Below are 13,718 nucleotides of genomic sequence, written 5' to 3' on the forward strand. Positions count from 1 at the left end.
GAATTTACAACTACATACATTGCCTAGATGGACATAAAACTTTGGTTGTCATTTGCAGGTACCTTGGAACCGAACCCAAGTTCGGGAAATGTTTTTTTAACAGTAGAAATCAATTTATAAAGTTATTATGCAAAGTCTCGCAATACTTCACAGAGTAATAACTTCGGCTCATCGGAGCCAATACATTCGAATACTGTATGGAGCTCCTGCTCCGTACAGTATTGAAACAAAGTTTTATGCTCATCAACTTCCGATGCTTCCTCCGAAGTCGATTCGCTCATCCCTAATCACAATAGGTAATTTCAACCGAAACGATAATTTGTCTGGTGAAAAGATTTTTAATCTGGAAGACCTTTAATTCGAAGAAAGATCAATTATCAATGAAAGAACTTTTTTTGAAAGAACATTCCCAGAAAGATCTTTTATTCATCTCCTGGTTTCATTAAACATGTATGGCCAGTTTGAACAAATGTAAGCTTGATATGGACTAAAAAATGTATGGCCATGTCTGCAAAACGAAGGATCACCAGATGATTGCTCAACAATCAACTAACTTCTATCTAATGTGTATGGCCACCTTAAGAGTTGCAGTTTTGTAACAGCTCGAATGCCAGAGGTTGGATACTGCTAATCTATAACGATACTTAGGAATTCTAGATATGGATTCTTCATGGGACAGTTATTTTTCTAGGTCTATTTTTAGTGAGCAAGCAAGTAAAGATTGTCTATCTGAATTACATTCCCTAAATAGAAAACATGATGCACACAACATGGCCTGATGGGAGATGCCGTCAGATGCATGGCATAGTGTGGTGGTAAGACACAAGGGAACTGGTAACGGTCATAAACGGCAGAAAAGATAAACATATGATTTACATATTTACTGAGTTCCACAATATCTGTAAAAATTACATCTGTCAGTTTGTTGCAGTAATTTTTTTGGGGTCTAAAGTTACATCCCTTATTCAGAAAATCTGCTACCAATACAACTCTCACGCCATCAATATTATTCGCCTCCCTTCCATGCCGAAACATACCCAAACTGTATTTGATTTGTTGTCAGCAGCCAAAACTTTGATTTCTTTTAAATGGATCCAAGCCTCATCCTCCTCATTAAACTTGAAGAATCTTTGGCACTTCCAACTGAAGAATTTTTCACAATGCTTCAATAAATTCTGTGTTTTTACATATATATATATATATATATATATATATATATATATATAACATATATACACAAAGCAAGTTATATCTAGGTAGGTATATATGTTCTATAGCCACTGTAAGAAGGTACCTGGAATCATCGTGGATGGAAGGTATGTGCCAGCGAGGTTCCTGGCCTTGGTGAAGTAAGAGCCAGTATTTTATGTGTCAGCAGCAGCTATTGCTAATTGACACCTTGAGATTTAGCATGGCTGTCATAGCTGATCCTGGATGGCTCTTACTGGGAGTAGTCAAAGTGCTGGGTGGGTGACTACTCCCCATGTTCCAGGCCGGGTTTTGACAGGCATAAAAACCATCCAGCACTGCCAGGTGTGGTGGATTTACCTCTCTCTGACAGTGGAGCTAAGGAGTCTGTGTGCTGTGAACTGAGGGCTGTGCTGGGGTTTGAGGTTTCAGCCGGGCTGGAGGACTCAGGCCCTGCTAAAGGCGCACAGGCCGACTATGGACTTGATGAGGCTGAACTGCTAACAGGGTGTGAATTAACACCCAGGAGAAAAGGTGACTTTTATTGTTTATGGTTCTTTCCTTGTGTGTGAACAAACACCAAGCCACCTTCGTTTTGTGATACACATTATCTGCATTTTGTTATACACCAATGTGTGAATAAACACCGCTGTTTGATTAAAGAACTGTGTACTTTGCCTCTATACTGCATCCACTGGTCCTAACTACCAGAGCGAATCCCCACACCACTTATAAAGATCTAGCAGACGTATTGGTCATGTTTGACTTTTATTAACAGTTTATCTGTGGGTTTTAATACCGTCCTCTCCTGCTATTCAAAGAGCCACAAAAGTCCAGATCTTTATAAGTGGCTATAGAACGTATATACTTATACCCTGGATTTTATAAAGCATTGTAAAAAAATCTTCAGTTGGAAGTGCTATAGATTCTTCATGTTTCATACCTTAACCACGAGCACTCTATGAGCACCCACCTTTAGTTTTCATTTGCAGGTCTCAATCACTAGTACTATTCCTCCTCATTGGCACAATGGCTTCAAAGAGTTTATAAAATGTTAAATATGGAAGAACTATTGGCCTGAGAAAGTTGTAACAGTTTGTAAGGCTGAAAAAAATACATCATTCCATCCAGTTCAGTCTATTACTCTGCAAAGTTGACCCAGAGGAAGGCAAAAAAACTCAATGAAATACAAGCCAATTTTCCTAATTTTTAGGAACTCCAATCAGGAAATCAGAATAACTCCTTGGATCAATGCCCTTTCTCCAGAATTCTAATAACTATAACTTGTAATATTATTACACTCAAGAAATACATCCAGGCTTTTCTTGAGCTCTTTTAGTGAGTTCCTTCCAGAGAGTTCCATAGTCTCACTGCTCTAACAGTAAAATTCTTTTTCTATGTTTAAGTACAAACCTTCTTTCCTCCAGACGCAGAGGATGTCCCCTCGTCAGACTCACAGTCATGGATAAAATAGATCATGGGAGAGATCTCTGTAATGACCTTTGATATACTTATACATGGTTATTAGATCTAAATAATCCAAATTTTGATCATCTTTACTGTAGTCCATCCATTCTAATTATTACTTTACGTGCCCACCTTTGAACCAGCTAAAGTTCTGCTATGTATTCTTGTGCACAGGAGCCCAAAATTTTACACAATACTTAATGTGTGGTTTGACTAATGAATTATAAAGTAGCAAGACTATATTTTTGTCACATGCATCTATGTCCCTTTTAATGTACCCAATAACCTTATTGACCTTGGAAGCAACTGCCTGACACTGGTTTACTGTCAAATTAATTCCCAACAATTCCACATTTTCAAAAAGCCTAGAATCCTAGAGAAACATTTAGGTCCACCTCAAAGTATACAGTACCTCTAATTTTGCATACAGTAGCAACAATGTAAAACTTTACCAATATCGAAGGATCAGGATGCCATTTTATCTTTGTGTTTCTTTCCTTCGGCTTCTAGAAATATTTGACACTGACCTGAACTGATTTTCAGAGCACACACATAGTATGTAGAGTTAGCCTTACCTGGAACTTTGCCTTGATGTTATACAGATTTTCTTGTGCATTAACAATATTTTGGGTGTCATTTCCTTGAATAAGTGAAGACAGAGGCTGAAGATCCTTCTCCAGTTCCTGTAATCTGCTATTAGCCTAAAAAATAAGAATGCAAGAATCATCCCCAGAGTTTCTGAAATTACATTGCCCTATCTTTGAAATGGACTGATGAATCTGTAAAAATTTTCTTCGCCAATGTTTCTGTGACAAAATTTCAAAATATGGAGCCATATATATGGAGCCCTCCTATACAAAAATGGAGGCTATAATAAGGAACCATATTAAAATATATTTAGCCTATTGTCTTATTTGCAGGAAATATGACACAGTTATAGAAAATGTACCCATCAGCACAATGCCAGAAAACCAAATTTTGCAGTTCCTCAGTAAAATGTAGATATACGATTTATAAGACTCTGTTTAAAGCTGCATCATAATTTCCAGTTGATCTTGTGAACTTCACCCCCATGCCCATCATGGGAGGAGTGGTGGAGATTGTGGTAGGTGACATATGCAAGTTCATGCAGTCAGAAAGAGGTAAGTTAATATCTATGTACATACTACATCCATGTAACAGTATAGGTGGACAGACATATGTCAGTAAACCTTTCAACAATCTAGGGTAAGCCAAAGAAAATATTTCTTATTTGTTCTGCCACCTGAAAATGGTAATAGAATGGAATCAGAGGAGAAAAAAAGGAGTATTTTAGCCTTAAACATTTATGGTATTTCCATAGCATATGTCATAAATGTCTGATAGATGTAGGTCCCACGTTTAGACCCCCCTTTCAGTAACTCCCACAGAAGTAAATGGAAAAAGTCACAAGCATTACTTTGTCATGAAGTGCATTTCTCTGTAACAGGCGCAATGATAGGGAACAGCGATTGCACCACCACCCCGTCATTGAACCCCTCAGATGGTGCGTTCATCGCTGACCGCAGCATCTGAGAATAATAGTGAGAGCTTTCAGGGGTTAATCCGTAAAAAAAATAATACTCACCTTATCCATTTGAGTGCGAAGTTGGCCGATGATGTCATCGCGCTGGCCGATGTCATACATCACTGTGCATGAGATTTTGAGTGGGATCTTCAATCAAGATGGCGACTGCGGGCTCCTCCCGCTTAAATGGATGAGGTGAGTATGTTTAGTTGTTTTTACTGCCATTTCAGGGGAAATTGATTAGCTATCAAGAAGCACAAGGAAATTCGGCTTCGCGGCGGATAAAACTTTCCCTGAAATTTGGATCGAAGTCCGCTTCGGATACTTGGATTCGCTCAATCCTACCCCTCTTCATCAAATCTCCTCCTGAGTGGTGGCTGATGGTTCCTCACCAGATGGGGCAGAGGTTGGGGGTATTGAGATAGATGCGGGACACACATCAGACAATAATTGCATATCCTGGGAATATACTATACTGTATATGTGTAAGGTGAATACCCTCTTAAAGCACAAGAGCTGAAGTATTTGCCCAAATGTAATTTTGTAAAAAGCTATATGTAAATATCTTTTTTTAATATGACACTTTATGAAAGAGTTTATACTAGAAAACATCCATATTCTACATTATTCTGTTTCATACCAATTTCAGCTGATCTTTAATAGTTCTCCATTGGTGCTTAGAAGAGTTTATTTGATTGACATGTTGTCTCCAGGTTGACCACAAGTTTGTTATCTCAGCTTTTTCCTTATTTAAATAGGCCATTGTCTTCTCCACCTTTTGGACGTGTTTGTCCTTCAGAATCGTGTTCTTGTTCATCTGTAAGCCATATAAGAATGCATTGATTTGATGGTAATGGAAATTTATGCTCTCAGCTTCACTTGATGATATTCTTACATCAAATAGATAAGTCTCATTCAAATAACATTTATCATAATAAATCTACTAAAAGGTGAAACTCAAAAAATTCAAATATCGTGCAAAAGTTTATTTATTTCAGTAATGCAATTTAAAAGGTGAAACTAATATATGAGACAGACTCATTACATGCAAAGCGAGATATGTCAAGCCCTTATTTTTTATAATTTCGATGATTATGGCTTACAGCTTATGAAAACCCCAAATTCACAATCTCAGAAAATTAGAATATAACATGAAATCAATAAAAAAAAGGATGGACCTCTGAAAAGTATAATCATGCATATGTACTCAGTACTTGGCTTGGGCCCCTTTTGCATCAATGACTGCCTCAATGCGGCGTGGCATGGATGCTATCACTGCTGAGGTGTTATGGAAGATCAGGATGCTTCAATAGCTTCAGCTCTTCTGCATTGTTCGGTCTCATGTCTCTCATCTTTCTCTTGGCAATGCCCCATAGATTCTTTATGGGGTTCAGGTCAGATACATTGTGATGCATTGTAAAGGGGATAAGACCCTCAAAAGTTGAAGTCCCAGAGTGGGACAAAAAAATTTAGTGAAAAAGGAAGTTAAAAAAATGTAAAAAAAAAAAAAACATTTAAAAGTTTCAAGCAAAAAAAAAAAGCATCCTTTTCCCAAAATAAAGTAATTTTTTTTTTTTTAAATAGGGAAAAAAGAAAAGTAGACATATTAGGTATCTACATGTCCGTATCGACCGGCTCTATAAAAATATCACATGACCGAACCCCTCAGATGAACACCGTCAAAAAATAAAATAAAAACATAAAAAAAAATTTTTGTCACCTTACATCACTAAAAATGCAACACCAAATGATCAAAAAGGCGTATGCGATTAACTATTAGAACTGGCTGTCGCTAAAATATAACTTTTATTAATAGTCCTTATAATAATTGGATAATTCAACTAAAATCCAATTACGTCCAGGATCCCACTGATGTATGGTGAGAGTGTGACGTCAAACACTCAAACCTGATCCTCGGACAATGTACCAATCAGGGAACCAGCAGTGTGTCTGGGAGCTAGTGGGGTAACTGGATAAGCCCGCATATGCAACTTCACCACCGCATGGGTTAAATAAGTGAGAGTGTCTAAAGCAAAGACACTATCACTAAACCCCCAACAGTTTCCCCAGGTACATTTGCTAGATAATTACTGGCTACAATATATTGTGGCTTCCTAATGAGGTATATACCTCTGTATCTCTGGCACACAGGCCTGGGGTCATTTATGGGTGGTTTCCATTACCTAAGCCCCTCAAATTCAGTTTATAACTGAATTGGTGTTCACAAAAATGGTTTTGCAAATTTTTTTGAAAATTTGAAAAATTGCTTCTAAACTTCTAAGCCTTCTAACGTCCTAAAAAAATAAAATGACATATACAAAGTGATGCGAACATAAAGTAGACATAAAGGAGATTCGGAGGACATAGGCGGTGCTGGGCTCCTTCACAGGGGGGCGTGGCTGGGCACCAGGAAGGTTCGTACAGCCTCTTGGGCAACTTACAAGACTTATTTACATATCTCTAAAATCTTTTTTTAAACAAAATAAAAGCACACAGCCCTATAGGACCGGTATATTGCGGACATGCTAGCAGCGATCTAGCCGTGCATGTCCGCATCTCTATAACCTAAAACGAGGTGACAGAATCCCTTTAAGGTGAAAAATGGTTTGGTACTGAAGGGGTTAAAGAGCCTGTGTCAGCAGGTTTGTACCTATGAAACTGGCTGACCTGTTGCATGTGCGCTCTGCAGATGAAGGCATATGTGTTGTTTCCTGACCTGTTGCATGTGTGCTTGGCAGCTGAAGGCATCTGTGTTAGTCCCTGACCTGTTGCATATGCGCTTGGCAGCTAAAGGCATCTGTGTTGGTCCCATGTTCTCATATGAGAAAAATTTTGTTTTAATATATGCAAATTAGCATCTAGGAGCAACACGGGAGTTACTGTTACACCTAGAGGTTCAGCTCTCTCTGCAACTGCTGCTTTGATTGACAGGGTCAGGCAGTGTAAACGTAAGCAAGCCTGGCTCTGACTTTTCCTAACTTCACGCTGTGCCGTGCGCTACAGTATCCAGCACTGGCGCAGTACATGAAAGAGGCTTGAATTGCAGAAAAGAACTGCCGGCAAGCCTCTTTCCTGTACTGCGCATAATATAGTAAAGTTGTGATTGCATATAGTTTTAGGTCATGGCAGTCCACCAGAAAATTTCTTTGCGCAGTATATTTCTCAGTAATATGAGACAGAAATAAGACCACATTATATAAGTGAAGGGATGAGGTGCTGGCAAATTTTTTTTTTACCTTTTTTACGCTTTTTCTATGTATTGTGTTCTTTTAAAGGGGTTGGCCACTTTCTGAAAGGATTTCTAAAATGCCAGTTTAGCATCTGCCACATCCATTTCATTTCAGCAAAATAGTCTAAAGTTGGTTTCTCACATGCCATTGCAGTTTTTAGAGCCAAAGTCAGAAGTAAACCCAGCAGGAAGGAGACATATAGGCCCTTGGATATGGCTCAAAAACTGAATGAAATACTGCCACATAAACTGGGATTTTTTTTTAATTTTTTTTTAATTAGCCTAGATTTATTAATCCTATAGATGGTTTAAACTTCTGCTGTCTAGACCTGCACCAGATTTATCACAGGGGCTAAGGCTGGATGGTAAATGTGGTGCAGCCACAGACATTTTTTTCTTACTCCACAACAAATATTGGACGGCTTACTTTAAGACAGAATTTGACAACAGAATTGCGGTACAATTTTAGCACAAAACAGCGCTATGAGACCATGCCCCTTTTCAAGTGTTGCTCCACCCCTTTGCATGTCAGAATAATGCATAGAAATTATAGTTGTGCCAAACTGCTTCAAATTTGTGCCAATTTTTGCTACTTTTTAGGCAGATTGTAGGTGTAAAGTGCAGACACATCAACCACATCAAAGATGTACTGGGTTCCTAATAATTGTAAAGACTGGAGCTGCAGTGAGGGCTCCGACCAATCGGATTCAGCATAGTATAGTCAGGTGACGTGATCATGGTGACTCACCCTCTTCAAATGTCCTGATGTTGCTTTGAATCTGAGTAGCATTCTGATAATATATATCTTCGTAAAAAAATTTTTTGCTGCTTTAAGTGTCCTGATGACGTTGCTTTGAAACTGTCACCAAACTGCTGTTGACAGATCCTTTTTTTTTTATTACAATACAATGGTGTGTCAAGCATACTAATAGTTTCAAAGTGACATCAGGACATTCGAAGCAGCAAGAAGTGTAACAATATTAGGACCGTCACAGTGGCTCTACCCACCCAAATCTATAGTCTATTGTGCACTCTCCACAACACACCCACTGTCGGTCAAACAACAAGAAAATGAAATATATATAGTTTGAAGGCCCAAATTGGACATCTGGTCATTATCATCACCTTATACTAGCTGGCTAAACATCAATTGAAGTGTTTTTATTTTTCTGATATTTATGAACAGTATTGCAGGAGACCTTATTGCTATTATAGTCATTGTTACAGTGTTATTTCTTTAGTGTTGATCAAATAATAAGGGCGTTTGTTTTTCTTGTTATGTATTGTAGATTTGCATCCCCATAAAATATAGACAAATTGCTGCCCCCCTATTATGAGGCGGCATATTATATGCCATATGGATATCATTTAGTTATTTTGACATTTTCATCTTGTCTGTGTTTTATTTTCCCATTTTTATATAAATTATTTTAAAGTGTTATTTTGGATTAAATTATTTACATATATTATATATTTGGTGATTCTGTGCAACATCAGATAATTGAGTGCCCTCCAAACTATATATTTCATTTTCAAGAAGATTTGCTGACTATGCCACTTTTTAGTTTTACAGCATAGACCGTTTGTCCAGCATATATTGGACATCTATAAAACACCTTACATCCTTACCATTTTTATAATGTTCAAACAATTTTGTCCCATATCTTGAACAGAGAAAAGCTCATCCAGGACGCTCTGAATCTGCCTGTCTGCTGTCTCCAGCGTGGCTGTGGATACTTCATCTGGCTTTGGTGTATATTGTTCTTTTAGGTGTTGGATGTGGGAATCCAGCTGGATACATTAAAAAGACACGGCTTTGTTAGGCATATAGACAATGAAAGAGCGAAACAGAGAAAGCCAAAGGAGTTGACAAGGGATTTTTCAGAAACAGCGCCACACTTATCCACAGACTGTGTCTGATATTGCATCTCAGTCCTGTTCAGTTGACTTCAGATAAGCGGCCATACCAGGAACCGCCAATGGACAGGCATTACAGTGTTTTGTTGTGTTTTTTTTTTTAAACAGCAATATTTCTAATATTCTTCTACCCCTATAAATCCAACAGTAAAAAAAATGACATTGTAAGAATAAAGTATTTGCACATATTTATGTGGCCCCTGACTACATACCAGGCAGATGCCAAGTATCCTTTCTTTTGGCATTCCTAATACTCATTGAGGTATATAAATACGTTCACTGTATGCTCTGAGATCATTTTCCAGTGTGTACACGTAACATACACATCAAATAAGGCCAGTGTGAATAGACCCTTACTGATATATAACACATTTTGGGGGACATTTATGAAATCAGCTTTTTTGGCTTAAATTGTCTCATTTCATGTCGAATGTTGCATTTTCGGTGTCATTTGGTCAAATTTTGCGACATTTGGTATACCGGGCCACTATTCAAAGGGGTCTATGTTTATGAGCTAAAAGTGAGATTAAACATGGATTATGACACATTTAGGCTACTTTCACACTCGCGTTTGGTGCAGATCCGTCATGGATCTGCACAGATGGATCTGTTCAGATAATACAACCGCATGCATCCGTTCAGAACGGATCCATTTGTATTATCTTTAACATAGCCAAGACGGATCCGTCTTGAACACCATTGAAAGTCAATAGAGGTCGGATCCGTTTTCTATTGTGCCAGATTGTGTCAGAGAAAACGGATCTGTCCCCATTGACTTACATTGTGTGTCAGGACGGATCCGTTTGGCTCAGTTTCGTCAGACGGACACCAAAATGCTGCAGGCAGCGTTTTAGTGTCCGCCTCCAAAGCGGAATGGAGACGGAACGGAGGCAAACTGATGCATTGTGAGCGAATCCTTTTCCATTCAGAATGCATTAGGGCAAAACTGATCCATTTTGGACCGCTTGTGAGAGCCCTGAATGGATCTCACAAACGGAAAGCCAAAACACTAGTGTGAAAGTAGCCTAAGTCGCAAAAAGATCCCAACCCTCACCAGGCAACCCCCTGGTGTACATTTACACACAGGGCCAGGCCGACACAGAGGCTGGGGAGGCTCCAGCCTCAGGGCGCAAGCCAGCTCCCCAGGCTCTGGGCGGCAGGCAGGCCACTGACCACGTTGCTGCTGCTGCCGCGCCTGCCAGGCTGCCGGCCGCACTGGAGGACGGAGGGAGTAGTGAGCACTTGGCACTGACTTACATGCTCCCTCCCCGCTCCGCCTCCTGGCTCGGCCGCTCCGCTGCTCTGGTCTCTGCTCAGTCGCTTGCCTGACTGGCTGCGTACAGCGCGCACTTTGACCTGACGCGCTGTACGCAGTCAGGTCACATGTGCGCCCTCTGGAGACCAGGAGCAGCGCGGGCAGCAGTACAGTGTGTCACGACCCAGCCCAGGCCCCAGCAGGGATAGAGCGTGAGAGTCTGCCGGGCAGTGAAGTAAGATAGTTTTTAAATAAAGATAATATTCTTTTCCTTCTGATCTGAGGTCTGATGGGGTGCTGGATGGGGTAAAATTACAAGGAATGCCCCAGGGAAGGGGGGGGGGGGGGGGGTTGGGGTGGATGATGATTAATAACAAACATACATATCTAAATGGCGTGGGGGGGGCTTGACTTGTGTCATCTACTGATCAGTGATCATCAGAGCATTAGAGCTGCAGGAATAAATAACATCTAAATGTCTGGGGGGGTAGATGGGGGGGGGGCGCACTTGGGTAGCTCAGCCTCTGTTGGTGGTGGACCTTGTCCCAGCCCTGTTTACACATATAGGTGTAAACCACATTACACTCACGCCACATATATTATTAAGGCGCAGACACACAAAGCAACAACAGACATAAAACTGACACAAAACCAACCGCAAATGATAAATGGCCCCTTTAGCAATCCAGTATGCAAAGTCTAGTAATATCATAACATTAATAAATTAAAATTTTGTTCACTATATACCAAGGATGGGCTTTAATTTTTATAAAAATATTTTTTTTATTGTGGTAAAATTTAGCTGAAAACTGGACAGGGAAATTAACAACATTTTACATTACATTCATTTCTGTAGGAGCGATGTACTTGGCTATCTCTGCCGCTCTCTTAGAAATGAGATACACAGGGTATGGGGCACTCATTCTTGTGATCAAAGGGGGTCCCAGAGGAAGGACCTCCAATCAGGGGTGTAGCTATAGGGGGTGCAGAGGTAGCAGTCGCTACCGGGCCCAGGAGCCTGAGGGGGCCCATAGACCTTTGTGCCACATAAGAAGACACCAGTTTTATAGAAAGTGCATGCTGGACAAGTTACACCTCTGGCTGGAGGGAAAGGGTTAGGTCAAGAATTTGGTATGGGAGGGGGTGCTGTTTAAATTTTTGCTTCAGGCAGCACAAAGGCTATATGCCTCCCTGTTCCTGACCACAAAGCACTGAGGGAAGAGGGGCCCAAGCTGAACTCTTGCACCAGGGCCCATGAGCCTTTAGCTTACGCCCCTGCCTCAACTGATCTAAAAGTTATCCCTATCCTGTCGATAGGGGATAACTTTCTCTAACCAGAGTACCCCTTTAATGTTCCTGGGTTTCCTAGTTTAGAGGAAATAATGGCACTATATATCAAATAGTACTTTAAAGTAAGTATAAGGAGATCTATATGGTATAGTATATTCAATGAATGTATTTAAGGACATATCCACCTTGTAATGTTATCAGTAAAGCACTGGCAGAACTGGGAGGGAGCTGGTAGATGCTTGCCCCAGGTGATGGGTGCCAGCAGGCCGGACTGGCCCACAGGGGTACAGGTGAATTCCTCGGTAAACCTCTGAGCAAGGTGTGCCCCTTGTCTTCCAGCCTCTGCACAAGTGGCACACAACAGCCAGCCTAATTTCATTTAAGAACTGGGTAGAATAATAAACTGGCTGAGATGACTTCTAGGTACAGTACAGAGGCAGGACAGCCAGTGTCCTCCTTTCCCAGAGACCTTCCTTCTCAAATTTGCTGCAGGGACCCCATAATCAATCATCCTGTAGGGTCTCGCTGCTGTGTGAGCAGGTAATATTTGGATGTATCCATATGCTGGGCCCTAGACAACCCAGTCCGACACTGGGTGCCAGGGTGGGCGTCAACAAGCCAATGTGTCTTGGCTAAAGAATTTAAACACGGTGCAAAGGCAGTAAACTGAACTTTTGCACCAGGTGATGAAAAGCTTAGCTACTTCCCTGCAAAATAGCTTTATTCCATTTTATGTTTTTACCCTTCCACACTTCATTTACCTGTTCTGAAGACTTGATAAAAGCAATGTAGACATTTATAACTTCTAGTTTCTCTTCAATGCTCTGATCCAGAGCTTTCAGTTCTTCATCCAGAACTCGTGACTGGCCAGAAAACGCTTCACCTCCTGAGGGTCCCGTCTGTGTTACCTCCCTAATGAGTTGTGCCGTAGATGCCATACATTTAGATGCTTCCTTTTAAAAATCAGAAAAAAATAAAATAAAACTAAACTTTACAAGAATTTCTTTCTTTCTTATTGAAATAGTATTTAGGTATTTGCCAGTGTAACATATAGTGCACTCAGTTTACAGTTACTGTGTGTTAGGCATTGTTTCACCTTCGTTTGTTTAGCCAGTTCTCCAAGTTTATACCGCACGTCCTCACATTCACCGATACTGTCTGGATTGCTGTGTCTTTCCAAATCTGCATTTATATTCTGTATCCATGCAGATATCTACAAAGCAAAAAATATACTGTATATTGTAATATTGTACTAGACAATGCTAAGCCTTAGCATCATTGACATGCATATAATAAGGGGAGAGGGGGGGCATAGAAAAGATCAAATTGGGTGCTCCATTATTGTGGCGTGTTTTGCCTGGTGGAGTTTCCCCACTCGATGCCCTTACTATATACCTTGGGCCAATCTCCCCTTGCCACGACTGGACACATCTCTCCAAAGGACCTGTAGCAGCCACTTAATAGTAAAGCACGGGCCATAATTATTATTTATAGATCCCCATGATGACATAAGATGGGGCTCCGCCATTTAGTATAAGAAAATTAAAATAGCAGCATTAGAAGCAATATTTAAAGGTATGTATAATAGCGCAATATATCAGAAAACCTAGATCGTAGCAAAGTTACCAGATTGGTATTCCCCTTAAAAAGGTATAATGTTCTTGCACCTGATTGCCCGCCCCAACCTCTGGGCACCATAGCAAGTGCTATGGCTATAGTTAAGCCTATGGTAAAGAAGATGGGACCAACCAGGGCTTGACTCCTTCTCTCCAAGGGTACCAATGGTAGACATATATTTAACCCTTATTAATTATCATACTTTTATT

At 40.3% G+C, this 13,718-nt stretch overlaps 1 protein-coding gene across 1 annotated transcript in view; it reads right to left on the reverse strand.

The window, feature by feature from the left end:
* CCDC141 (coiled-coil domain containing 141) overlaps nucleotides 1-13,718 on the reverse strand; it is a 175,119-nt gene that overhangs the window by 36,778 nt on the left and 124,623 nt on the right. The window contains exons 10-14 of the mRNA XM_044304919.1: nucleotides 12,989-13,105; nucleotides 12,654-12,845; nucleotides 9,060-9,221; nucleotides 4,842-5,018; nucleotides 3,231-3,356 (exon numbers count right to left, since the gene is read on the reverse strand). Of these exons, the coding sequence (XP_044160854.1) occupies nucleotides 3,231-3,356; nucleotides 4,842-5,018; nucleotides 9,060-9,221; nucleotides 12,654-12,845; nucleotides 12,989-13,105 (774 nt within the window). The remainder of the gene's footprint in view (nucleotides 1-3,230; nucleotides 3,357-4,841; nucleotides 5,019-9,059; nucleotides 9,222-12,653; nucleotides 12,846-12,988; nucleotides 13,106-13,718) is intronic.

This window comes from Bufo gargarizans, chromosome 8 (genome assembly GCF_014858855.1).
Source record: "Bufo gargarizans isolate SCDJY-AF-19 chromosome 8, ASM1485885v1, whole genome shotgun sequence".
Taxonomy (NCBI): domain Eukaryota; kingdom Metazoa; phylum Chordata; class Amphibia; order Anura; family Bufonidae; genus Bufo; species Bufo gargarizans.